The sequence below is a fragment of the Cibotium barometz genome, chromosome 52, assembly GCF_041138505.1.
Source record: "Cibotium barometz isolate CiBa-2024 chromosome 52, ASM4113850v1, whole genome shotgun sequence".
In the NCBI taxonomy this organism is placed as follows: Eukaryota; Viridiplantae; Streptophyta; class Polypodiopsida; order Cyatheales; family Cibotiaceae; genus Cibotium; species Cibotium barometz.
In genome coordinates, this window is record NC_141097.1 from 25,439,193 (window position 1) to 25,464,591 (window position 25,399).

The 25,399-nt window shown below is 41.9% G+C and overlaps 1 protein-coding gene across 1 annotated transcript; it reads left to right on the forward strand.

Annotated features, from left to right (window-relative positions):
• Positions 1-423: 423 nt before the first annotated feature.
• On the forward strand, positions 424-8,059 carry LOC147608991 (protein TIC 21, chloroplastic-like). The gene is made up of 4 exons (XM_086788666.1): positions 424-759; positions 7,127-7,384; positions 7,512-7,715; positions 7,805-8,059. The coding sequence occupies exons 1-4, from the start codon at positions 478-480 to the stop codon at positions 7,913-7,915; spliced, it is 855 nt and encodes a 284-aa protein (XP_086644792.1). The 5' UTR covers positions 424-477; the 3' UTR covers positions 7,916-8,059.
• The last annotated feature ends 17,340 nt before the right edge of the window (positions 8,060-25,399 follow it).

The following is a 25,399-nucleotide window of genomic DNA, read 5'->3' on the forward strand; positions in this document are numbered from 1 at the left end:
GGAAACCTAGTAGTGGGAACAGCTTGAATGAGTAATCTAGTCCATCAATAACATGTATGTCTGATGCATCTGCACACACACATATTGAACCATGCAAATGGCTTACGAAGCTTTACACACTTGATGAGCATGGGCAAAAGGGGATTATCGTGGGGCTCGTTGTTCTGCACCATTGTAAGGGTAGCTTCAAAACGGGCACCCATGTGTCCGGGGTCCTAACACTGGGCCCGCGTCCCTATTGGGCGTGTGCTACCCTTAATAAGTGTGTGTGAGGTAGATGAAACGCTCATGATGTGTCATGGAATGTGCATCACCAGATGACATGTGGAGTTAGGAGAGAGGATGTGAAGTGTAATGCTTGAGTTAGGAGAGAGGATGTGAGGATGTGAAGTGTAATGCCTGTTGGTGTTAAGAGTTTAGCCTCCTCCCTAAGCAAAAGGAGGAAGAAGAAGAAGAAGAAGAAGAAGAAGAAGAAGCATGCATTTGCAGTTGAAACTCGCTTGCACAAGGCCCCTGCCATCGCCATGCCCCGTTCCAAGGTTTTCAACTCCCCCCTTGTGCTCTCTCTCTGCAAACCCCATCAGCATTTCCCCTCGGAGCCCCTGCCTCACTTCCCTTCGTTATCTTTCTGGGCCCTCCCACCTCCAGCCCCCGTTGTCCCTCAAGCGGAGCGCCGTCTCCGCACGTGCCTCAAGACCCCTCGCCTCTGCAGCCTACAACCCCACCGACTTAGACGATGAACTGCCCAAGCGTGCCCAGGTATGTGACTGTCCTCTCTTGCATCTGCCCCCATATGCTACAGTATGTGCCATCGCTTCTTCACATAGTTTAACATTTTAGAATAAACAGAGGCCTTGTAGCTTGCCATGCATCCAATTGACCTTCTAGACTATGTGTGCATCATGTGGCCTGCTATCGTTAGAGCGAGTGACTTTGTAGATTATGTGAAATGAGATTTATCAATCTCGTAGATCAGGTGACTGGTTATTGTGGGATTCGTCAAACCGAGCGTCATGGGAAATGATGATGTCATTAATCTCCGAATCCTAGAGGCGGTACCCTTTGGATCTCAGACTGTAGCCTATGAAGATCGTCCTCTTTGACTTCGGTGCGAGTCCTCTTGTGATCTGGAACATGCACATAAGCAACACAACCGAAAACACGTAGATGAGAAACAAAAGGCTTGTGTCCTGTAAAAGCGTCCTCCGGAGTCATCCTCTCAACCACTTTTGTGAGAGAGCGGTTAATGAGATAAACCGAGGTAGCCACAGGTTCACTCCAGAAAGCAGGAGGGAGACTTGCATGATGCAACAAGGCACGGGCCATCTCTTTTACGGTCCGGTTCTTTTGTTCCACAACTCCATTCTGTTGAGGAGTGTAAGGAACTGTGGTTTGTTGGTGAATTCCCTTCGACGGAAGGAAGTCATTAAACAGTACAAGCTCACCACCATTATCAGTCCAGAGGAATGAAATTGTACCCCCAGACTAGTTTTCCACCATCGCGATCCAAGTCCTAAAACTGGCAAAAGCATCCGACTTGCGAGCTAGAAAACATACCCAGACTTTGCGAGTGAAATCATCCACAAGAAGAAGAAAATATTGAGGCCCTCCAAGAGACTCAACCTCCATGGATCCAGCAAGATCTGCATGTATTCAGGTTGCTCATGAGTGGCCTCTTCTGGAAATGCATCTTGATGATGCTTGCCCATCATGCAGGATGAGCAGATGTGTGAAAGATACCTGAGCTGAGGTAGTCCGTTGACAACTTGTTGAGAATGGAACTTCTGTAAAGCAGAAATGGGTACATGACCGAAGCAAAAATGCCACAAAGAAGTATTTGCCTCAGAAACCAAAGCCCCGACGGAGAGAAAAGCTGATGAATATGTGAGTCAGTGGGATCTAGGAAGAAAAGTTGGTGATCTTGTAGAGACCCTCATCATGGACTCCATTGGTAACAACCGAGAGAGTCTTCCTGTCGATCACTTAGGACAACACCAAAGACAAGGACAAGGACAAAGTTTGAGAGGAGGGATCTGCCAAAGTAGCATACGTGGCAGTCACAGATTCATCCACTTCTTCACAGGATTCACTCCTAGTGATCACAGGGATGACTTCTCCAGAAGAGGTCAGTGACACTTGAAGCGGTGGAATGGGTTGGTGATAGTGGTACTTCTGCCCACATGACCAATCAAGCCCATATCCTGGAGGACTACCAGACTCTTTCTTCTTCAGTTCACATCGGGCGACAACTCCTCGCTTCTTGTCAATGGTGTTGGTAATGTTTCTTTGGTTCCTCTACCACCTTACATGATGTTTTATATGAACCACGGATTTCCAAAAATCTGTTTTCAATATACAAAGCTTCTTAGAAGGAACTTGGTGTGTACTTTGATGATGTGGTCATTGTGTCAAATGCTTTGGAAGCATCCTGGGCTTTATACTTGGCTTTGGGTGCGTGAGAGCTATCTCGACGAGCAAAGCAGCGAGCCTCAGTGTGACCTATCTTGCCACAGTAATCACATTCATTGCTTTTGTCCTTGGACTCCTTTGAATCCTGTTTTCCCTTGCCTTTGCCTTTGTTGTTGGAGTTTCATTTTCTACCTTTGCCTTTGCCCTTGTCAAAGGCAACAAAAGCAAACTCCGACTTGTCTTTTCCACGAAGCATGCACTTGTCGTGGAGATAACTCACGACTTCCTAAAAAGGAGAGAGAGGATCATAGAAGTAAATATTATTCCTAAAAGAATCAAAGGAAGCAGGCAATTTACCAAAAAGTTTATGGATAGGATTGTTGATTGTGCTCCCGTACTCCTCAAGCTGCAACTTGATATGGGTGAACTCTCCAATCTTCTCAACTATGTTATCGGACTCATTGATTGTAAGCTTCTCCAGATTTGACTCCAGTTTGACAATCTTCACTATCAAAACTCTCCCAAACATCCTTTGTCCACGCCTGCCTAAGCTTTTTGGTTTGGGAGTAAGCTTGGGCGCATTAGTTGAGTTCTTGGAGCCAGAGGCTCCCGTGCTCTGTCTTGGGGAAGACCTCGTTTGGTTATGACCTTTTTCCCTCGAGGCGGGTGCCTTGGGAGTAGAAGGCCGGGAAGTCTTGGGCTTTTCGTCATTGTACTTTATCTTAGTACTCTGCGCAAGCGAGAGTGCATCCTCGAAGGTGGCTGGCCAAAACATACGCACTTCCCATTGGATTTACATGTCAAGGCCATAAAGGAACTGCCCTTTCTTGTCCTTATTAGAAATGCCTAATTGCAAACATAAGTTTGAAATTTGTTGGTAGACTGTAGGACTGGTTGCACGTTTTGACTCGCTCCCTTGAACTTGTCTTTGAGTCGCTCAAGGTAATAGGGCGGTAGAAACCGCCGCTTAAGATCTACGACGAATTCGTCCAAGACATAAGTTGCCATACCTAATTTGGTGTGGGCATGCGTCCATTGAGTCTACCATGGGATGGCCTCGCGAGTCGCTCTCTAAATACCAACTAGCCAAGATCATTGTGTCAACACCATTTTTTCTTACAACAGCAAAATAAGCTTTAAATTGATGCAACCATGAATAAAGGTTCGTGGGGTCGAGTTTACCATTATACTTACTGAAGTTTATCCTCTCGGGAGGATGACTCAAGGAAGAAGTTGGTGTCGCTCTTGCTACTAAAGCTGCAAGAAATCTTTCGTGCTCCATGTGTCGTCTGGCGTCTTCTTGTATGGCAACATGGGATCTTCCATCAATCGAATCTCCAATTCTCGCATTTGCAACTCGAGTGGCGAACTCGGTTGTGGTAGTAACGCTCCAGAAGGGTTATCCGGAAGAGGATCTACAATCAAGTTTTGGGAAAGAGAAGGAGAGAGAGAGGAGGAGACGGAGAAAAAGGGGCTGGAGTATGGGTTCTGTCTTCCAAGACCAAGATCTGCGCCTTTTGCTCTTTTAACTTGGTGTACTGGTTTGGGATTGCTCGCATCATCATGTGGAACATGTCGCGCACACACATGTTTGCTATCCTCGAAGGACTGCTTGGTGCTTCTTGTTTCGGAATTCTTTGTTCTCTCTCTTCGTCGACGCTTGCCATAGCGAGAATATGCATTTCCTTTCCAAAATACAACAAAACCATCCACTATGCGTGTGAGAGACTTTTTGGAGGCCAAAAACCAACCGTGCTTCTAGGGATAGGAGTCCCACTGAAAGGGGTGGTTCTGTGGAGTCTAGAAGCCAACCACACAAGCGAAAACAAAATTTCTTTCTTTTTTTTTTTGGTTTTCTAGCTGAATCTTCACACTTGAAGAAGACTCTGATACCAATGTAACATGCGGAAGCTTGATGGGTAGAATCGGTAACTTCAATGGACAAAATTCAGCAATCTTCGTGATGAAGATAATGCACAAGATAGAGAGACAAGTGCAGAAATATATATATATATATATATATATATATATATATATAGAGAGAGAGAGAGAGAGAGAGAGAGAGAGAGAGAGAGAGAGAGTCGGACACATATGTAGTTTATCCAGCTGCCTATCTGGGTTCTTGAAATTCGGGAAGGCCTTTATCCGCATCGAATTCTACAGAATATCCCCCTAACCCGAATCTTTGGGTCTTGAATATCCTCTATAGGGCCCCCACCACGAATGGTGTATTTGCTTTATTAAAATGATGCAAATCTGTAAAAATATTATGGTTCTTGACCTTTCACCTTCACCTTGGCTGTAGACTATCCCTTCGCTGTCCTAGCCCTTGGATTTCAGCAACCCTTTGTGAATGCTAAGATGACCAATGAGTTTCTAGCCTATGCTATTTATAGTGTCTTCATGAACTGGTCGGTGGGTATAAGCCTGGGTTGGCCTGCTGGAAATACTCCACGACCTGATTTAATCATGCTTTTAAATAAGCGCTTCATTCACACCACCTAATGTTGGCCGCCTTTCTGTTGTGTGTTCTGGCCTGCGCATGCTGTCCAGCAATGCTGGGTTGGCTGCCCATGGGCTAGCCCACAACCTGGCCAAGCCATAAGGCTGGCCGACTGGGTTGCCCAAGCCTCATATGCTGGCCGACAGGCTGCTAGGCCCCCTAGAGCAGGCTGACCAAGGCCTAGCCTCTCCATGGGCTGGTGGCCACTGGCCATGGGCCTCTTCGGCCCTTGGGGTGGCCTAAGGCTTACCCCGTGCCCACTCAAGAGATACAAATCCCTTCCTGGTGTCAAGTCTCGAAATCTCTCCGTGAGGGAAACCTGCAAAACAGCCATGAAAAGCAAGACAAAGCAACAATCCCTAACCTTAGAAGGCAAAGCGGAAGAAACATATCTGGGTGCAGGCATACTCGCCACCCAACCATGACAGCCGTGAGCAAGGCTCACAAACTTGGCCGTCCCCACCGAGCCACGAGCTAGAGCGTCGTGCTCTCATGAGTGCCTTGCCATCGTCCTCATCTGGTGTACTCTACCTCCCGGGGTTGTCCCCCAAGGACGTTGGCCTCCTGCGCGGCTCTGCACTCCTGTGCTCCATCCATCGGTGTGTGCCCAACTGGTACCCCTCCCCCCAATAAATAGGGAAGGAACGCCCAAAAAGCACGTCTGCCCACAACATATTACACTCTAGCTCGTCAATCTACCTGCCCCTAGTGTGCACATGACATACTCCCCTTCCTCAAAAGAGCTCACTCTTGAGCTCAAGAAAAAGAACTCAAGGAGAAGTTGTCACACTTGCAACACTAGAGAAACACCCTCTATTGGTCGAAACCAATAGTCTCAAGGACAATCCGACTAAGAGATCGACCTACTCAAGTAATAGATATGAGCGTCCATTCCTAGTCACAAAAGCCTAATCCGGAGCAAATGGATCATCTGGGTAACTCGAAGCTGACAATGCTACGAGTACCAGAGGTAAGCAACCACTGTCCTAAAGAGTTATTCCGAAACCAAAAGTATCTTCCATTTGACTACCATGCTTTCATCTTGATGTCCTCTATAAATCTGTTCTAGAAAAAACCACAAAACTGCCAAAATCGAGAACCTACTACTGAAGCCTGAACCAAGTGAAACACAACAGTAGTCTCTTCCCAAACAAGAGAAGAACCGATCTTCTAGAAAAGATCATCAATCTGTACTTTGTCACCTGCGGGGACAATGGGTAATCAGCCCTAGGCTTACATACTATTTAAAGACACTCTCCTTACTATCAGCTCTTAGCCTACCAAGCGTCCTGGGAATTTGTACAATGAATAATTCATAAAAAATGCGGGACAATGCATGACTTGACACCTCTGTGATCAAGACCAAGATGGTAGCTGGTGACATGTCCTTGGACAAGGGCTGAGAAGATGCTTAGTGCTTTTCCAGAAGGTAACTAACAGTGTAGTTATGTCTAGTTATGTTGATGTGGCACCCTAGGACAGCAGGTGCACATGATAATAATGATATTCCTGCATGCTGGCAACTAGGCAGTCTGTTTGCAAGTGTGGGCCCTGTAAGAAGCTATCCACAGCCCCAGTTGTTCAAATTGTTGTTGGGCTTAAGCTCCAGTTTGTGTGTGTGTTGAAACCATCATGTCTGCAAGACTCTTTATGAGGCGAAGCCATATTTAAGCTCCCAAAATGTATGGCATCCTGGTTGGATGCCAGACAGGGTTGATTGAGACTAGGTGATGGCTTTGTGAAGGTGTGGCTCATGGTTAGCATACATGTATGACGGGTGCACTCCACATAAGGGACATGTTCTTTACTTCAAAAATGCTTCCCGAGACATGCTGTTTTCTTGTTGCATTGCATGCTTGGGGACCCAAACACTTTTAGTTCTGGTCATTTGCCAGTGTTATAGGCGTATTGTAAAATATTTTGTTTGTCGCTGATGGTCATGTAGGTCAATAATCGATTGCGGCTTACCAAACTTGGCTGCAACAACCGAGTCCTGGCCTTGTCATTAGGAGGGACCTTTTCTCCCATTTTGTCAATTCAAGTTGAAAATTCCTCTTTACCGGTGGTATCCAAGCCTGTGTCATTTTCCAGGTCACTATCGCAGCCAAAGGAAGATGCCATCAGTTTAAAGTTGTGCAACAGTAATTGACTTTTATCTTCATCTCTTTTTTGGTATAAAGTATTGTAATCTCATGTTAGGATATTCATTTTCAGGTCTCAAAGCGTTTGGAGTCCGCAGGCCAATACTTTCGACGTCTTGGAACACTTGGATTTTGGGGCCAACTTGTGTGTACTGTTGTTTCTGCCGTCATTCTAGCGTTTTCTGTAGTAATAGGTGGAACACCCACTTCACAAGCCACCTTTTACTTGACGGCAGGAGGAATAACGGCAGCCTTTATATCCGTCTTTTGGGCATTCGGGTACATCCGTCTGTCTGAACGGTTGCGGAATACTGTGCATGATCTTAGTAAGGTACAGCTTGCCAGTTAATAATTTTGCTGAATAATTTCTACAGCTTACCTGCTTTCGTTCTTGACGACTTAACCTTATATAGTTGATTTTGGTTTCTTAACCTAAGCTCGTGGTCTTGATTCCACAGGCCCCTCCTCGAGCTGAAGTTGTGAAAAAACTCAAGAACGGTGTCATCATAAATCTTTTGGGGATGGGCCTTACCCTGCTGGGCATGGAGGCTACTGTTGGTGCCCTTGTGGCAAAGTCTCTCACATCCACAGCAGGCCCTTATTTGCAAGGAATCGCTTTTGGCCACAGCCCTGTACTGGCACTTGACGTGTTCTTGGTTCAGGTTTGATAATTTTTGTGCACTCCTGTTGGATTACTGATCGCAAAGGAAGTTTTTTAAGCAAGGAGCCTAAAAACCTGTTTCCTGCACAGGCATCTGCCAACACTGCAGTTTCACACTTTTTGGGCTTGGCCTCTTCGTTGGAACTGCTTCGGGCTGTGAACGTGTCTCCACCACCTGAGAGCATGTTTAAGCCTGCCTAATCGCTTTCAGCACCATTAGCCATCAGAGTTTGTTCATCCACATTCAAGTTTGGAGTTTGTAATCATGTAAGAAGGAAAGTCAAAGGGAGTACAATTATTTTAAAAGAAGTGGAGGAGTACAATTATATTATATTCCTTATCTGATTGGTGTGATGTCCTTACGTTCTAATATGTAACAGGGGGATGTGCCCACGTGTGTGTGTGTGTGTGTGTGAGAGAGAGAGCTTCAAGGCTAGAGTGACCTATGAGATCAGGTGGGTTGGTCCCGCAAATCCTCTGTTTGTGAAGTTTGAGCTGCTGGGAGCATTTTTGGAGACGGCTTCTAATTTTGTAAAATGCAGGCTTGTTGGCCTTAAAGGTTGTTAGTTTCTGAGTCTCAACCTCATGCATATCACACATCCTGCATACTTTCAGCTCTTGGTTTTTTTGTTTCAGTGCCGTCTTTGATGTGTTATTACGCTTTAATTTGACCCAAAGAGAATTAAGTTCACGTGAGATATTCATTCTCAGGTATCTTCTCATCTAGTAACCGTATGCCGTGATTGTGAGCGATCTTGGTATAAACTTATGATCTTTCATGCTCCTTTTCATTTGTATTTGCTAGATGTCATAAATGACTCTACACAGTTGCTGGCTGTGTACTGCATCTGGCTGCCCTTACTGAAATGGTGGTAATGTGTCTATGGCCATGGGTGTGTCATTCATCTTGATGCTCTAGCATACGAGCTGTCTACTCCGTGTGAAGCCAAATGCAAGCCATCCATCAAGTCTTTGCTTACCTTAGTTGTGTTTCCAAAACTGTGAGCCTCTATGCTAGAATGATGTGGTGAGGGATAGACCGTCCTTTTCTGCTGCTTGCCCCGCTGCCCGCCCTTTCCTTCTTGCCTTCTTCCCTGCTTCTATCCCTCCTCTTATGCAGCCTTCAGCATTGAACACTTTACATCAGGGTTTAAGTTGACCTTTTTCCCATATGATTAGCATCATGGCTAATCATCTTCCCTCGGCCAGGCGAACCATAGGTTTTGTAGAAGCCAAGCTTGCGATCCTTTTCGCCAAGATCGAAAAAGACACCAAGATGACCCTCTTCTCATTGCCATAATCTTCGGGTCACATTTGTCCCGTCTCCAAGCCGTGATTGGGTACTTGCAGTGCTGCCCTCTTCACTTTGCACTCCACTGCAAAGATGTGAGGTTACTTGGGAGAGGTTTCTTCCAAGAGGACTTCGATGTTGAGGAAGCAGCTTCAGAGGTACTGAAGGGTAGCCAATTCCCATTGGGCCCGAGGTAGATGTTATTCTTACTGTATACCAACTGTTTTGACCTTGTTGGAAGAGCGGAACTGTTTTCCTCTTTACGCTGAGATTCTCAACTCTTCCACACGCGTATTGGTCTATGCAAGAGGGCATTGGGTGAGATTTTGGGTTGGTCCTACAAGTGTCCCCTATTCTTGCCTTGCCTACCTCTAACGCTCAGGTAATCACTGTCGTGAGACAGACAATATCTCTAGGGTTATGGTGCTTGCTCGTGATAGCGAACTTATTGAGGATTTTGTGTTGCTTTCGGGACCTAACAATCAATTGAAGCAACATATAGGGACTAGACCAATGTTGGATCTATCACCTACAGGGGCATGTTGCTAGGGATTGCCCTAGGGCTAGGGGTCGCAAGAGACATCGCAAACGTGCCTCTAAGGTGACACCTAATGATTGGTTGAAGCAACATATGGAGATTGCAGGTAGACTTGGACCAATGCTGGAGCTGTCACCAATAGGGATTGCCCCAAGGCTAGGGGTTGTAGGAGACATCGCAAACCTGCCTCTAAGGTGACATAGCCTAAGGCTTCGGTCTCGGTCAGCGTTCTAGCAGGAGTGGCGAGTTGTCTCTAATGGCTGCCCTCTTGGTGAGAATGTTGGGGCATAAGATTATGCATCACGTGAACGTGCCTCTAAGGTGACAATTCAAGATCATGATCAAAACAAGACACCTCTAGGCATGTGTTCAAGCCAGAACACCACTGATAAAACGTATGAGCGGTATGCAAACCAAAACACCACTGATAAAACCATCTAGTCTAAGCTAATATATGTCAATGAACATCCATTCAAGGAATATGCAATAAGTCATCGGCTCTTTACCAAGGCTGACTACTCCTAAAGGCATACTTGCAAGTCTCATGGAAACCTGAGCTTCCAGAACTTGCACTAAACATGACTAGTTGTTGCCACCAAGAGTCATATGCTTAGGATAATCATAGGAAATTCCAACCAACCAAATGGTCTCTTAGTGTCCAAATTCATATAACATTTCACCAAGATTTGATACATCCTCTTTGTTGCTATTGAGGACAATCATCATGAGTATGAACCTATCTTAGTCAAACTATGACTACTTAAGTATCCAAAAATTTTAAGTTTAATACAACCACTGTGTCAAGGTAATAAGACACTATGTAGAAATTTACCAGCATCAACACTCTACTAGATCGAACTAGTATAACCCCCAAGTCACCACCTTGCCATGCAGTTTTATATAATAGCCATAGGAATAAGCTATATGATTGGACATCTGCCATGTCAAAGGTTAGCATATTCACCCCATGAACTAGGCATCCAACAATCTTGGGTTATGGATAACTATTACACTAGAGACTAAAACATCTACCTCAATAAAATAATGTAAACCCACACATGTGATAGGTTCCAATGTCCCATACCACGAAGAATATGCCCCATATACGTCTAACAAATCCATCATTCCTCAACTTGCAGTCTTCTAAAAGATTACCAAAGGTTGTTAGCAATCTCTCATTGTGTACAAATTGAATTTTCTGGAGAGTATATATATCCGACAAACCTACTAATCTCAAGCAAAATTTGCTTTGAATCTAGATCTCAAAATATATATGTGCATGTCAAGATCCTGAGAACTATTGCTATTGTGAAGTAAAGAAGGTTCACCTAACATTTGGCAAAGCATAACCACTTTATCAAATATAGACCCAATCATAGTTGCAAATACTAAGCAACCACATAATACTCTCTCCGATCATCTCCAATCCACAATCTCATTCATTCTTTCTTCCTTCATGTAATTGATTTCCCAACTCAGTAGTTGCTTCCCGTCAGTCCAGACATCACCAAATAAGAATATAGATGTATTCAGAAATCGTGCATATAGCAAATCGTAGCATTCCATACCACCAAGATCCACTCCATACAAGATTCCCTTTAGACATAAACATAAGTTGGAGTGATCAATTCCTTCCCAATCTTACCTTGACACAACCAGGCTACCACTTGAAGGGCACGAATTTTTACGTTAGCACACCATATCAATCTATCTTGTATAGAACATTCCTTGTTATTTTCTCCCATAATCTTAGGGCTACCTTAAGTGTAGAACACTCGTGTGTATGGCAATCTAGTCTCAAGTAAAATTATGTCTACAGTAACTAACTAGTACAAATCACACTTGTATAAAGCTACCTAGATTTAAATCCCATACAAAGTTGCTAACCCTTCGAAGAAATCGGCTATACATCCACTTTTAGCTTTGTATCTGCACATTAGGACTCAAGGCCAATCTAGTAGATAAATTCCTTGGATGATTAGGCTCTATGGAAAACTCTATCTCACATATAGTAAGTGATAGCATCTCTTATTTGGTGCATCGGACACGTTTTGGCCTACATTCAGTCACCATTGTGCAAGGTGTTTTTGGGCACTTCTGACAGATATTGCTCTATTGTAGGTTGCATACATAAATTGTCTGTTTGTAGATTTTTTGTTGTTGTAAGCAAGGATGTATGTGACAACATCAACCAGATTATCAATGAGAAGCTTGACAAGAACAATTTCCATGCATGGAAGTTCAGAATGATCAATTTTCTAATGGAAAAAGAATTTTGGGACTATGTTGAAGGAGACAATGAGGAGCCTCCAGAATTACTTGGAAGAGAATGAAACTCTCCAGTCAGCAGAGATAAAGGCATTCAAAGATTGAAACCAGGGTATAAGAAAAGTCAAGTATTGGCTTTTAATTAGTGTGATAAACACTATGATAGGGCACATACAGGATACCAACACTCTATCAGTTGCATGGAAAAACCTTAGTAAAGATGTTTCAGACAAACACAAAGGCAAGGCAAAATAGGAGAGCTAAAAAAAGAGCTGCATACAGTGGAGAAGAAGAACATGTCTATCAATGAGTATACATTAAATATCAAAGGTATCGTTGAATCCCTTGAATTTATGAATATCTCAGTGGAAGACGATGACTTGGTGAGCATCTATTTGAATGGGCTTGGTAAAGAATACAAGCCATTCAAGGCCTCTATTGCTATAAGCGAGAATGTTTCTAACTTTCAGGATTTAGTGTCTATGTTCATCATAGAAGAGAAATCTTTGGGTGAAGACTCTTCCTTCCAAAGCAAAAACACTTCAAAGAGCAAGCCATCTACTCAAACTCAGGTAGAGGTAGAGGTAGAGGTAGAGGTCATGGTTGTGGCGATAAAGGTGGTAGCCGTTTTGGAAATCAGAATTAGGGACATTAGTCCAATGATTCACAACAAACACGCATAAATAGAAGAGGCCAATGATTCGCAATAAACACACATAAATGAAAGAGGCCAATGATTTACAACAAACACACATAAATGAAAGAGGCCAATCTCATTGGCAGGGGGAGCCAGAGAGGTCGAGACAATTGGCAAAGAAAGCAAACGGGATTAGGTTTAAAGGATTGCTTTTATTGTGGCAAACTAGGTCACTTTGTAGAGCAGAATGTCGTAAGAAGCACAGAGACATAAAAAGTGGCAAATTGTTGCAAGAAACAAAGCCATAAAAAGTGGCAGATTGTCGCAAGAAGCAAAGAGAAAAAAAGTAGCGGATTGTCACACAAAAAGTAGAGTAACATAAAAAGTGGCAAACTGCAATAAAACAGTTATGCATCTTCAAGCAAGTAGGCTAAAGATTGATGTGAGCAGTTGTTTATTATGTAGTACATGTTGAATTCAGTGTTTGTAGATGTATCCACAAACAGTGGGAATGATGTATGGTATGTGGATTCGGGAGCCTCTAACCACATGACTTATCATGGTGGTGAGTGGTTTAGAGAGGTCAAAAATTTGAAAAACCCATGTTGTACCTAACATAACAAAGAATTTGGTTTCTGTTGGGTAGATGGTTGATCAGAGTTTACAAGTATACTTTAACCTTGAGGGCTGCTATGTTGAGAACTTCCAAAACAAATGTCGTTTGGTTGCAAAGGACAAAACAGTGGGGGAAATGTTGACTTTGGATGTAAGCATACCTAAGGTGAAATCTGCTATGTTTGCACAAGGTACAGGTGTTGTGCCTGGTATAGATATATGGCACAAACGTATTGGTCATGTGAATGAGCAACGATTTAAGTTTATGCAGAATTCAAAAATTGTTACAAGTTTGTCAAATTTCAAGGTGGATGGAATGCATAAAGTATATGAAGCATGTCAGTTTGGAAAGCAGACAAAGAATGTATTTCCACATGATAGGAATGTAAGTAATAGAGCACTTGATGTGGTGCACTCAGCTGTATGGAGGTCGACAAATGCAACATCAATGGGATGATGTTGTTACTATGCATCTTTCATTGATGACCACACAAGGAAGGTGTGGATCTATTTCATGAAAGAGAAAAGTAAAGTGTTTACTTACTTTCAGGATTTCATAATGGTGGGCTGAAAAGAAAACCAATTTGCAAGTTAAGTGTCTAAGGTCAGATGGAGGGGGAGAGAACTTCTCCAATGAGTTTAGTGAGTACTTGAGAAAGCATGAAATTCAGAGGTAATTCACATGTAGGTATACTTATACTCTGCAGCAAAATGGTGTTGCTGAGAGGAAGAATAGGCACATTGTAGAGGTGGCTCATGTATTGATAGTTGAGAAGAGCTTGCCTCAGTATTATTGGGCACTGAAGCAGTTGCAACTGTAGTCTACATTATGAACAAGATTCCCACAAAATGGGCAGTGCATGGTGTGACTCCAGAGGAGAAGTACACTAGCAAGAAACCAGATTTGTCACACTTGAAAGTGTTTGGATGTATTGCGTATGTACACATTCTTGAAAGTGTTTGGATGTATTGTGTATGTACACATTCTTGATAAGATATGTAGTAAGTTGGATTCAAAGGCTAAAAAATGTGTGTTCATTGATTACTCCCTTGAGTAAAAGGGGTACAGATGTTATAACCCCGTCACACGTGAGATGAGGGTGAGCAAGGATGTTGTCTGTGATGAGATAAGCAATTGGGATGATGTTGTAAAAGACTCGATTGGGACTGATGCACATGAGTGGGTGGTTGTATAGAATACAGGTCAACAATCACATTCATTAAGTGGAATGAGAGAGTCCTCTTGCAGTGAGTCTATTGATAGACCATGGAGTGGTAGGTTGTGTTAGAAAATCAGTCCTGCATGTTCAACAGGTTTATTACATAAAGGTGGATGAGTCTCTTGGTATGCCTGACATTTCAGCAAGCATTCATATGTTGAAGGAGAGCCTAGTGGCTTAGACAAAGCCTTGATGAGGAGTTTTGGTTTCCAGCTATTAGGACACCTAGTGCAAGGAAGACTAAGGTAGCTACAAGGAAATCAAGGACAGATCTAGGACCACGCAAGTTGAATAGGGTTAAAAACCCTATTCAGAGATTGATGTATGATGGTTATGTAGCTCACCATTATATGCATACATGGCAAAGGTTTTGCAGGAGGTTGAACCCACATGTTTTGAGAATGTTGTTGAGTATGTACATTGGGAGAGTCATGGATGAAGAAATGGTTGCATTGGAAACAAATAAGACATGGGAATTGGTGGCCTTGCCTAAGGATAAAAAGGCTAGATATGTAAATGGGTCTAAAAAGTGAAGCACAACTCAGATGGAAGCATTAGCAGGTACAAGGAGAGATTGATTTGCCAAATGTTATGCTCAAACCTACGACATTGATTATGAGGGAACATTCAACTCCATTTCTAAGATGGCAACTCTGAGAGCTGTTATTGTAGTGGTTGTATCAAAAGGTTGGGTTTTATATCAAATGGATGTAAAGAATGTGTTCTTTCATGGTGAGTTGAAGAAGAAGTATATTTGAAATATCCAGTTGATTATGAGGATTTGAGTCACCGAGATTATGTGTGCACACTCCTTGTATGGCTTGAAGCAGGCATCAAGAGCATGGCATGATAAGATTGCGCAGTATCTTATCACCATTGGCTTTCATATAGTAGATGCACTCTATATGCGAAAGAGTGATAAGGGGATTTTGGTTATCACCATCTATGTGGATGACTTGATTGTTGAGGGTGTATCTCAGGCCTCACAACAAGGCAAATTTTGGTAGGCTTGCAATTATAGCAGCTCAACTACATCAAAAAGGAAAATGGAAAAGTAGTTGAAAGAGTCAAAGAAATAAGATGAGTTGGAGGTAACACATTGGTAATGAGTTGGAGATTTAATCCCACCGCCTAACTGCTTCAAGATAACCTAATCTATCTTTGCCCAATAAACTTGGCACGCCTAGCATTGACTAATAACTACCTCACACCGACCAAAGGGCAAATCAAAAAGGCTTTCCTTGAGTGCCACACACCCTAGATAAGTTGACAAAAAGGTAATAAGTTCTACAATGCTAATCGGCCTATTTTCATCATCTTGTGTAAGGACATTGTGTGAAAATCCTCATCAAGGGTGACGTGGCCTTTCATAACCTTCTTCAACTTACCCCCATGTAACATAAGGCCACCATTATTTGTAGATTTTTTTGGCTAGTCAAACCAAATATTGACTGTAATATGACCTACTACAAAGTCAACACAAAGCAGCACCCAATTGCTTGAAGGATAACCTAATCTCTCTCTTCCTAAAATAAACCTAGCATGCCTACCTCACACCAACCAAGGGGCCAACCAACTGCCAACATTACTACATGGTGGCTTTCCTTGAGTGCCACCTACACCCTAGACAAGTTGGCAAGAAGGTAATAAGTTCTACAATGCTAACCTACCCATTTTCATCATCTTGTGTTAGCACATTGTGTGAAAATCCTCGTCAAGGGTTACATGACCCTCCATAACCTCTTCTTCTACTTACCCCCATGTGATAAAATGCCACCATTATGTGTGCATTTTGGCTAATTAAACCAAAGGTACAATATGATCTACTACAAAGTCAATGCACCTCCAATTGGCCTCACCAATCCACTTCCCATGGTTGATTCAACAATTATCCTCATTATTTAATAACCTATATTAAGAAGTGGATTGACAACCCAGCTTAAGAAATGGATCCCAACCATGTTTGATCTCAATGGAGAGAATTATTCATGCAAGCTACATTTTAACAAAAGAAGTATACTATTTGTACATCAAAAAGCAAAAAAACCGAGAGAGAGAGAGAGAGAGAGAGAGAGAGAGAGAGAGAGAGAGAGAGAGAGAGAGAGAGAGAGAGAGAGAGAACACTAGTAATCTGAAAGACAACTCATAGGGAGCTAAAGATACAACAATGTGTCTTTAACAATAGCCATGTATAGCATAGGGAGCTAAAGATACAACATATTATTTAACAATAACGATGACAAGGCTAATAATTATCTTCAACCTTGATAATCCATGCATCTTCAAAGGGAGCTAAAGACACAACAATGTATTATTTAACAACAACAACAATGATGCCAAATCTAATAAATGTCTTCAACCTCAACAGTCCATACATCATCAAAGGGAGCATGTAGTTCACATTGTTGGTTATGTCATCATTCGTCTAGATCCCCCTTGTCTAATTCTTGCTATTAATTATTTAGCTAACTCTGCATCTTTATCATCCCATGGGATATTGGTAATTAAATGTTTCATCCTAGTCTACTATACTCAAACTCCTCCAAAGAGGATAGAAAAGTCACAAAGGCAAATGAAAAGAAAAAAGTAATGAAAAAATCACATATATGGGTTCAATAATGGAAATTAAAGAGAATAATCTCAAAGGCCTACAGCATGTCAATAGACTTGATGAACATTTAATCACCGTTACTCTATTAATCTCACCATAAGTGGACTTGATGTACATTTAATAACTAGTACACTCAATCCTTTTCATTAGTAGTACTCTACTTTTACTAGTGATGATCACTAGCACACTATACTTACTCCTTTTCACCATAGTAACACCCCTCACCCCATGTCTCCACACCATGCATATCTTTCAATTGTAGTGGACTAGATGTCTCTAGTACTCCACTACTAACTCCTTTTTATCATATTAACACCCCTTTTCACTGTCTCATCTAGAGGGACAACAAACACATCATGTATATCTTTCAACTACAACACATTCTCCACTTCAAGTGTGATAATTTTCCACTTCCCTCATTGAACTTCTTCCACAAATGATGAGGATATGATTGCCATTAGGAAGGGGAGTATGTTAACCACTTCTAGTTAACATGGTTATAATTTCGACACCCTTTTTAATGATCGTCTTTAGTTATATTATAGTTTTGATCACTTAATATTGAAAGTGTCCTTAAGACACTCTAAGTCTTGTACTTTAAGGTCATAATATGAGAAACCTAGTTATAAAGGTTTTAAAAGCCCTATATTTGGTTATGGGCACCTCAAGTCACTTACTCTCGGGTGACCTAGTTGGCTTATGAGTATAAAGGTCAATTTCTCATGTTTGCAATTCATTCTCCCCATTCAGGCAATAGAGTTAAGTGTTCTCTATACTCTCTTTTGTAACTCTAATCTAACATTTGGGAATGTGATTAGGATTAGGGTTTGGGCATGCTTTGTGCTCATCAACTTATCTTCTCTTGCTTCATGTTTCCCTCTTTTTGGACCAATTGGTTGTTAAAAGTGATCGATTTCACACAAGGATTACCACTTCGACATTCACAACGGAGAAATTGCACCACCCACAATCCATATTTATGTGACAATGAGTGTGGGAGAAGCACATAACCAAGAAGTTCTCCACATGGGGTGAAGCACCTGAGCTCACCTCAAGCTTGGCAATTTGGTAAGTTTTCTAGAAACAAAGCTAGTTAAACCTATCATCAAATTTCAATTTATGAAAATCATAAAACTTGTTAACATAGAACCTATCATTATATTTTAATTTATGAAAATCTCTTCAAAGAATGTATCCTCATCTCATTAGAAACTAGAACCCAACTTCATCATTGACTATTTCCAAGTCCCAAAGTAGTACATCATGTTTAGATCTATTTGAAGAAACCAAGAGATAGCTCCACACCATAAACACCATAAACCATAAGTGAATAAGATGCAATAGGCTTATGCAATAGGCTATGCATAACCCCTTATGCAATAGCCTTATGCAATAGACTATGCATAACCCCTTATGCAATAGCCTTATGCAATAGGTTTATGCATAGGCTTATGCATAAGCCTTATGTAATATCATTATGGAATAGGCTATACATAGGCCTTATGCAATAGGTTTATGCATAGGGCCTTATGCAATAGGTTTATGCATAAGGCCTAAGACAATGGAGACTATACTCATTATAAAATCCCTTATCAACATTGGTAAAGCATTGTCATGTGACGACTGAAACTTGCAGAACTTAGGATTGCAATCATAGACAATTAACTCTTTTAAGCAACATGTGGAACTTAGGATTACAGTCTTGTATAATGATGCCTATACAAGCAAGAACTTTTCAGTGACCTTGAAACATCTAGCCAAGCCTCACCAAAGGAATACATTCCTGTGTAACCCAAGAAATCTTCACAACAATGGCTACCCAAAGGAATAAAGATAGCTTCAATGGCTACCCAAGGGAATGCTTCAATTCGCAATCATCAAACTAGAGTTTGGATTCTCCAAAAACCATCAACACAATTGACCATGTAGTCTAAGATGAAGAATCAACACAAAATTTGACAGACAACTCTAGTGTTGATTGGTATCAACAAGGGAATCGTGTGAAGCTCAAGAATACATTCTTGTGTGACCCAAGAAAGCTTCACAACAATGTCTACCCAAAGGAATGAAGACAGCTTCAATGATTACCCAAGGGAATGCTTCAATTCGTAATCGTCAAACTAGAGTTTAGATTCCCAAAAACCAACACAATCGATCACGTAGTCTAAGATGAAGAACCAACACAAAATTTGACCACTATTGTAGTGTTGAAACGGTAACAAGGGAACCGTGTAAATCTCAAGGATACTTGCTATGGTTACCTAAACATCAAAGAGATCCATAACATCTAGAGTAAGGAATAAGTAGAATTCACAAATGTAGTTTCATGTTTCTTTTTGGACTACAATCTCTGCAATAGCTTAATCTTCATTAATATGATTTTTTACCTTACCTTACAATAGCTTAATCTTCATTAATATGATTTTTTACCTTACCTTACAATAGCTTTTTCATGAAGCCATTGGCTTAATCTCTGCAATAGCTTAATCTTCATTAATATGATTTTTTACCTTACCTTACAATAGCTTTTTCATGAAGCCATTGGCTTTTGAATAAAGTGGTACTGTGGAAAAAGGCAATACTTTATAGGTTCACAATTCGAACTGGATGATTTTTGGCAAAACAAATGAGCACAAAGCTTGTTCAAGTTTTCCCATCTCTCAAGGCAAACAAGCTAATTGTGTTTCATTGAATTGAAAGAAGGTTACTCGACCACAATCCAAAGCTACGATTGTCACTAGGAACGCCATCGTTTTGAGCCTTTAAAGCCTCTAAAATGGCACGTTCAAGAGGATGATTACTGCACATACAAAATCAGGGATTTGCTTATCTTTCTAAAATTTGAAGTTATAAGTGAGAAGTGAGCTGGAAAAGCTGAAAAAGAGAATATAATCTTTGAAAAAGTGTTTTTTCATAAATTTTATGCTTTTGTTTTGTTTTGTGTGTGTGTGTGTGTGTGTGTGTGTGTGTTTTTGGTTGCCGGGGGGTGGTTCCCTTACACAGGAACCTAGTATGATGGCTAATAGAACTTCAAACCAAGCTTAATCATGCTGTTTACAAAAAACCAAGACGGGTTGAGTCCCCTTTATAATTTCCTCACACAGTGGTAGCATTTGAGCGAAATAAACTTGTCACTCAAATGTGGATGATCAAAATAAGGTGGTGTATCCAAAAGAGATTCCTCTTGCATAAAAATCAAATAGCACATGGAGGGAAAACCAGCTAGTCATGGCTCCTTTCTGCTTCCGGCCCAAGCAGTGAGATTGTCCTCATGATGGTAGCTCCTATGATTCTAGATATATGCCTTACCACTGAATTTATAGTGTCATATTTCCTACCTTTACATGGAACACTTAGAGCCTTCAAATCCATCCCTAGCTTGTTTTAGTCCAAGTGCATCGACCTTTTCTTGGTAATTTTCTATTCCAAAGAATGCCACCCCCTACTTTTGTATTTTATGCCCCAATGAATCGAATGCAATCGGCAGCCAATTTCTACCAACCTAGGTTCCCAGTCTCCATGAAGCATCATTGCACTTGTACAACAAAAATAAAGTAGTGATTCTGCCCTTCCTATAAGTGATGGTGTTGTCTTTTTGGTACATGTCAAACCCATAAGGCCACCCAATGCTTTCAATAGCCAATTTCACCCAGCCCAAGCCCTTGGTCTGTGTTATGAAGTGTTGCAATCATATAGTAAAAAAGAAAGTGTTCTTCTGCCCATGTTACATGGCTAGGAGGTACGTGCCACCTTAAATGCATGTGTCATGACTATTGAAACCATGTGCAAGATAGTTTAGGTGAAATGCATAACCATTGTGAAGAGTGAGTGAGTAAGGGAGCATCAAAGAAGGGTGGACCAGTGTGTCATGTGCATGCATATGGACATGCCTAATCCAAGACTTAGCACATAAACAACTAGATGACTCAGCACATAAACAACTAGGTTAAGGCTCTAGCATGGGTCCGGGCTCTAGGTGTGCACAGAAGATAGTCAGGAGGACTTAGATCAAGTAGGCCAGATTTATGAAGGCTTATGGAGCATGTCGGCAGCATATATAAATATATGGGGTCTATCCTCTGGCCAACTGCTGGTCAGCCAGCTTCTTGGGGATATTTTGGGCCTATATAAAAGGCTAGGCCATGATTCATTCTTGCCAGCTCACTCCCTTATGGAGTAGGTCCTAGATTAGGTTTTTGTTACCCTTTTGGGAAGGCGAAAGGCCATAGAATACTGAATATATAGCCATCTCTCTCTCTCTCTCTCTCTCTCTCTCTCTCTCTCTCTCTCTCTCTCTCTCTCTCTCTCTCTCTCTCTCTCTATATATATATATATATATATATATATATATATATATATATATATATATGTATATATTCTGTCTATGCTAATTGTTCTTGAATCAAGTGTTCCTATGCAGTGCTTAGGGCTAAAAGAAGACTACCCAGACCTTCTGTGCATAACATTGGTGTCAGAGCATTAGGCTCCACTATGCTAAGTGTTGTTGGAGTCTTGGAGGAAGTGCACAAATCCAAGGAGAGAAACACAGCATGTGTCAAGATTCCCTAGAAGCTGTTGGTGTTAGGCAAACCCAAGAGGAGGGTTTCATAAGAGTTGGTAGCCAGTTGGGCATGCCCCATAAGTTTTTATGGAGCAGTCCAAGGGATGAAGTTCATCCAAGGGGTGGAGCCATGATCAGTTTCAAGAAGAAGGATTCATGTTTGTGTTCAGGGACAGGGCAAGAAGGCAAGGGGACAAAGTGGATCAAATGCACAGTTCTCTACATCAGATTTGGAATGGATTCAGAGACCTAAGGCAAGGTTTTTAGTGAAAAGGTTACTAGGAAATACTGAATATATAGCTCTCTCTCTCTCTCTCTCTCTCTCTCTCTCTCTCTCTCTCTCTCTCTCTCTCGCATGCACGGAAGCCTTGCTGTACTAATCCACAACCCTAAGCTTGATTAAGAACAAGATACTAATAAACATATGATTGAGATAAAGGACATAGAAGAAGAGAGAGATTGGTATCATGGTTTTTTTGTATTAATATGGTACAAAAACATAAAGCCTTGTTGTATTGATCCATAGCCCTAAGCCTGATTAAGACCAAGATGTTGATAAACATATGACTAAGATAGAGGAGAGAGAAGAAGAGAGATATTGGTGTCAAGCTTTTTTTGTATTAATATGGTACAATAAGGTGATTGGTTTTATGTACATGCTTGGGCCTTGGTCAGCAGCAGTCCCATTGGGGTAACCTTCTGGCCCCTTTCTACATGCTAACTAATGACTAGACTTATGATGATGAGAATGAACTAGATGATTGACTGAATTATGCCTTTTTGCTTATATATATGTGAGGGATGCAGTCGGCCAACTACCAGGGCATGTCGCCCTGCTGCGGCCATGAATGAGGGATTAAATATGTCCTTAGCCTTGAATGTTGTCCACCATGCTGCCATGCCTATTATGGCTACTGTCGCCTCTTTCCTAGAGTCTAGACAGTCTGCTGGCAGAGCCAAGTGTGCTACTGGCTACTGACAGGTCATCTAGCCCCATGATGATGAATCTGATCCTGCTGATGAAGCTAAGGCTTCTGCTGAGGATGATGCTGCTACTAAAATGATGCTATTGATGATGATGATACTTTAACTACCACTACTAATCTTAATGTTGAATTAATTGATTATGATTAATCAAGGATTAAAGATGTTCATATATAGGATTAACCAAGGCATGGGTGTACATGTGACATTCCCTTCTACTAAACTTGATGATGACGGGGTGGACACTCTATCATCCTTCCTCCATGGACTGCTATACTGACTTTGAACTCTTGACTTTGACCTTATTACTGACTTTGATCTCCACTTCCAAGTCTTGCTGAAGAACTGAGCACCTATTAAACTATTGTCCCCATGCCTGCTTTCCCCTTACCCTTAACATAGTCATGGGTCACTTGCCGAAACTAATCATGCCTGTTGCTAGGCCTTTGTGGAACTGATCTGAGAGCTTAATGATGTACTAGTTTTGTGTACATACCCTCAGGGAATGCTTCCTCTTGCTTTGCCTCTTGTAGACCACTCCATCTGCTACCCTACTGCATCCTTCTGCTTTCTCGAACTGTGCACCTTTCTTGGGACTATGCTTAGTGGGCTGAGCATGAGTGCTCTGATACTAATGTTACATGCGAAGAAGCCTTACTACACTCATCCACAACCCTAAGCTTGATTAATAACAAGATGCTAATAAACATATGATTAAGAAAAAGGAGAGAGAAGAAGAGAGAGATTGGTGCATGGTTTTTCTATATTAATATGGTACAAAAAGGTGACTAATTTTATGTACATGCTTGGGCCTGGGTTAGCCCCCCATAGGGGTTACCTTTTGGCCCCTTTCTACATTCGAACTCATGACTAAACATGAGAATGAACTGAATGATTGACTGAATTATGCCTTTTTGCTTATATATATGTGAGGGATGCAGTTGGCTAGCTACCAGGGCGCACAGCAAGCCTGTCGGCCCTGCTGTGCAGGCATGAACCAGAGATTAAATATGTGCTTAGCCTTAAATGTTGTCCACCATGTTGCCATTCCTATTCTTGCCTAGACAGTCTGCTGGTAGCCAATTGTGTGCTACTAGCTACCGCCCGACAGGTCATCTAGCTCCATGATGATGATGGTGATGGTGATGGTGATGGTGATGGTAATGATGCTGATCCTACTAATGAAGCTGAGGCTTCTGTTGAGGATGATGCTACTACTTATCACATGTAGAAGCTCTGGGAATCTTCTTTCAGCCCTAAAAACCATATTGGAAACATTCTTCATGCAAAACACATACAGAAGATAGAGAAGAGAGAGAGAGAGAGATAGCTCAGTATTCAATATATTCTATGGTACAAAAGGCTACAAGTATTGCAACCATAGGCTGCCTCTTCAAAAAGGTAGAAATACCTAGTCTAGTCCTAAATCTATGACCCAATCCTAAGGAGGGACATAATGATTAACTATGAGCCAAGCCTTGCCTATTTATAGGCCTTGGAAGTATCGAAGGGCTGGCCGACCTGTTGTCGGCTAGGTCCACTAGACAAAGTACCCAACTTGCTGCTGCAGAGACTGACAGAGATGCACAGTGGCCGAAAGCCACCTAGGTAGTCCCACTGCCTTCCCGCTCATGCCTTAGTTGGTTCTCTATCTTGTTGCCCCTCAAGGAAATAGCTCTAAGAATAGCATGCACATGACATCTCCCTCTGCTGCTAAACTTGATGACAGAATTTCAAGTTCTATTCTTGGATCACTGTCATCATCCCATTGTCTATTCATAGAGTCCCAAATGTGTCATCCTTCCCTTCTTGGCAACCTTTTCATTGAAAACCCTGCCCAATCTCCAAATACACTCCAACTCTTATGAAGATTTGTGCATCTGTACCATCCTGTCCCATATCCCTTCATGCCCTATCCCCCTAAACACTTTCTCTGGCCTTCTTTTCTTGAGTATTCAGTCTGGCACTCTCACTCCACCCCTTGGAGGATCATCCTCCCCTATGTCGAAAATAGGGTTGTAGAAATGCACGCACACGCATGCGCACACAGATAAATGATGTACAAAGATGATAAGTATACTCCAAGATGGGTGTATACTAGCATGGGGGAAAAAACCTCCTAAAGAGGAAAAACATGTCCCGGTTGGTCCTAGTGTGTTCACACACATCACTACCAAATATGGATAGAAATCCCCCCTAGGAGTGATGATGTGAACAAGGGGTGAGCTGGCACTAGAAGTATAGAGATATGCCAGGCTCTTTGGACTATTATATAGAGCCCAAACTAGTCCCCAAAGGAAGTAAGTTTAAAGCTTTGCGAAAAGCTTCAAACTTCTCTCATGGAATAGCCTTCATGAACAAATCTGCCAAGTTTTCCTTTGTTGGAACATAAGCTAAGATGATTTCCCCTACATAGCATCTCTCCTTGTTGACATAATGATAGTGCACCACCTCAATGTGCTTTGTGCAAGCATGAAAAGCTGGATTCCTCACAACTATGATAGCACTCTGATTGTCAGTGAAGATGGTAGTGGCTAACGACTCGCCAATACCCAAATCAACAATAATGCACCTGAGCCACACACTCAACTGTAGCTGTAAACACTGCCTTGCAGTCAGCTCCACAGCTAGAAGTGGCCACAGTGGGTTGCATCTTGTTGAGCCATGATATACATGAATTACCAAGACAAAAGCAAAAACCACTCGTGGTGGACACTTGTGTGTCGTGACATCCAGCCCATTTTTTGTCTATAAATGCATGCAACTTTGATTTACCTCCCTTCGGATAAAGTAACCCAAGTGTTTGGTAACATTTAGGAAACGGAACACCCGTTTGATAGACTGTCAATGCTTTGTGCCTAGGTTATGCATAAATCTACTCAATATTAAGACCACATAAATGTCAAGCCCGATGTTACACAAAAAGATAAGGCATCCAATAGCTTATTGATACAAGCCAG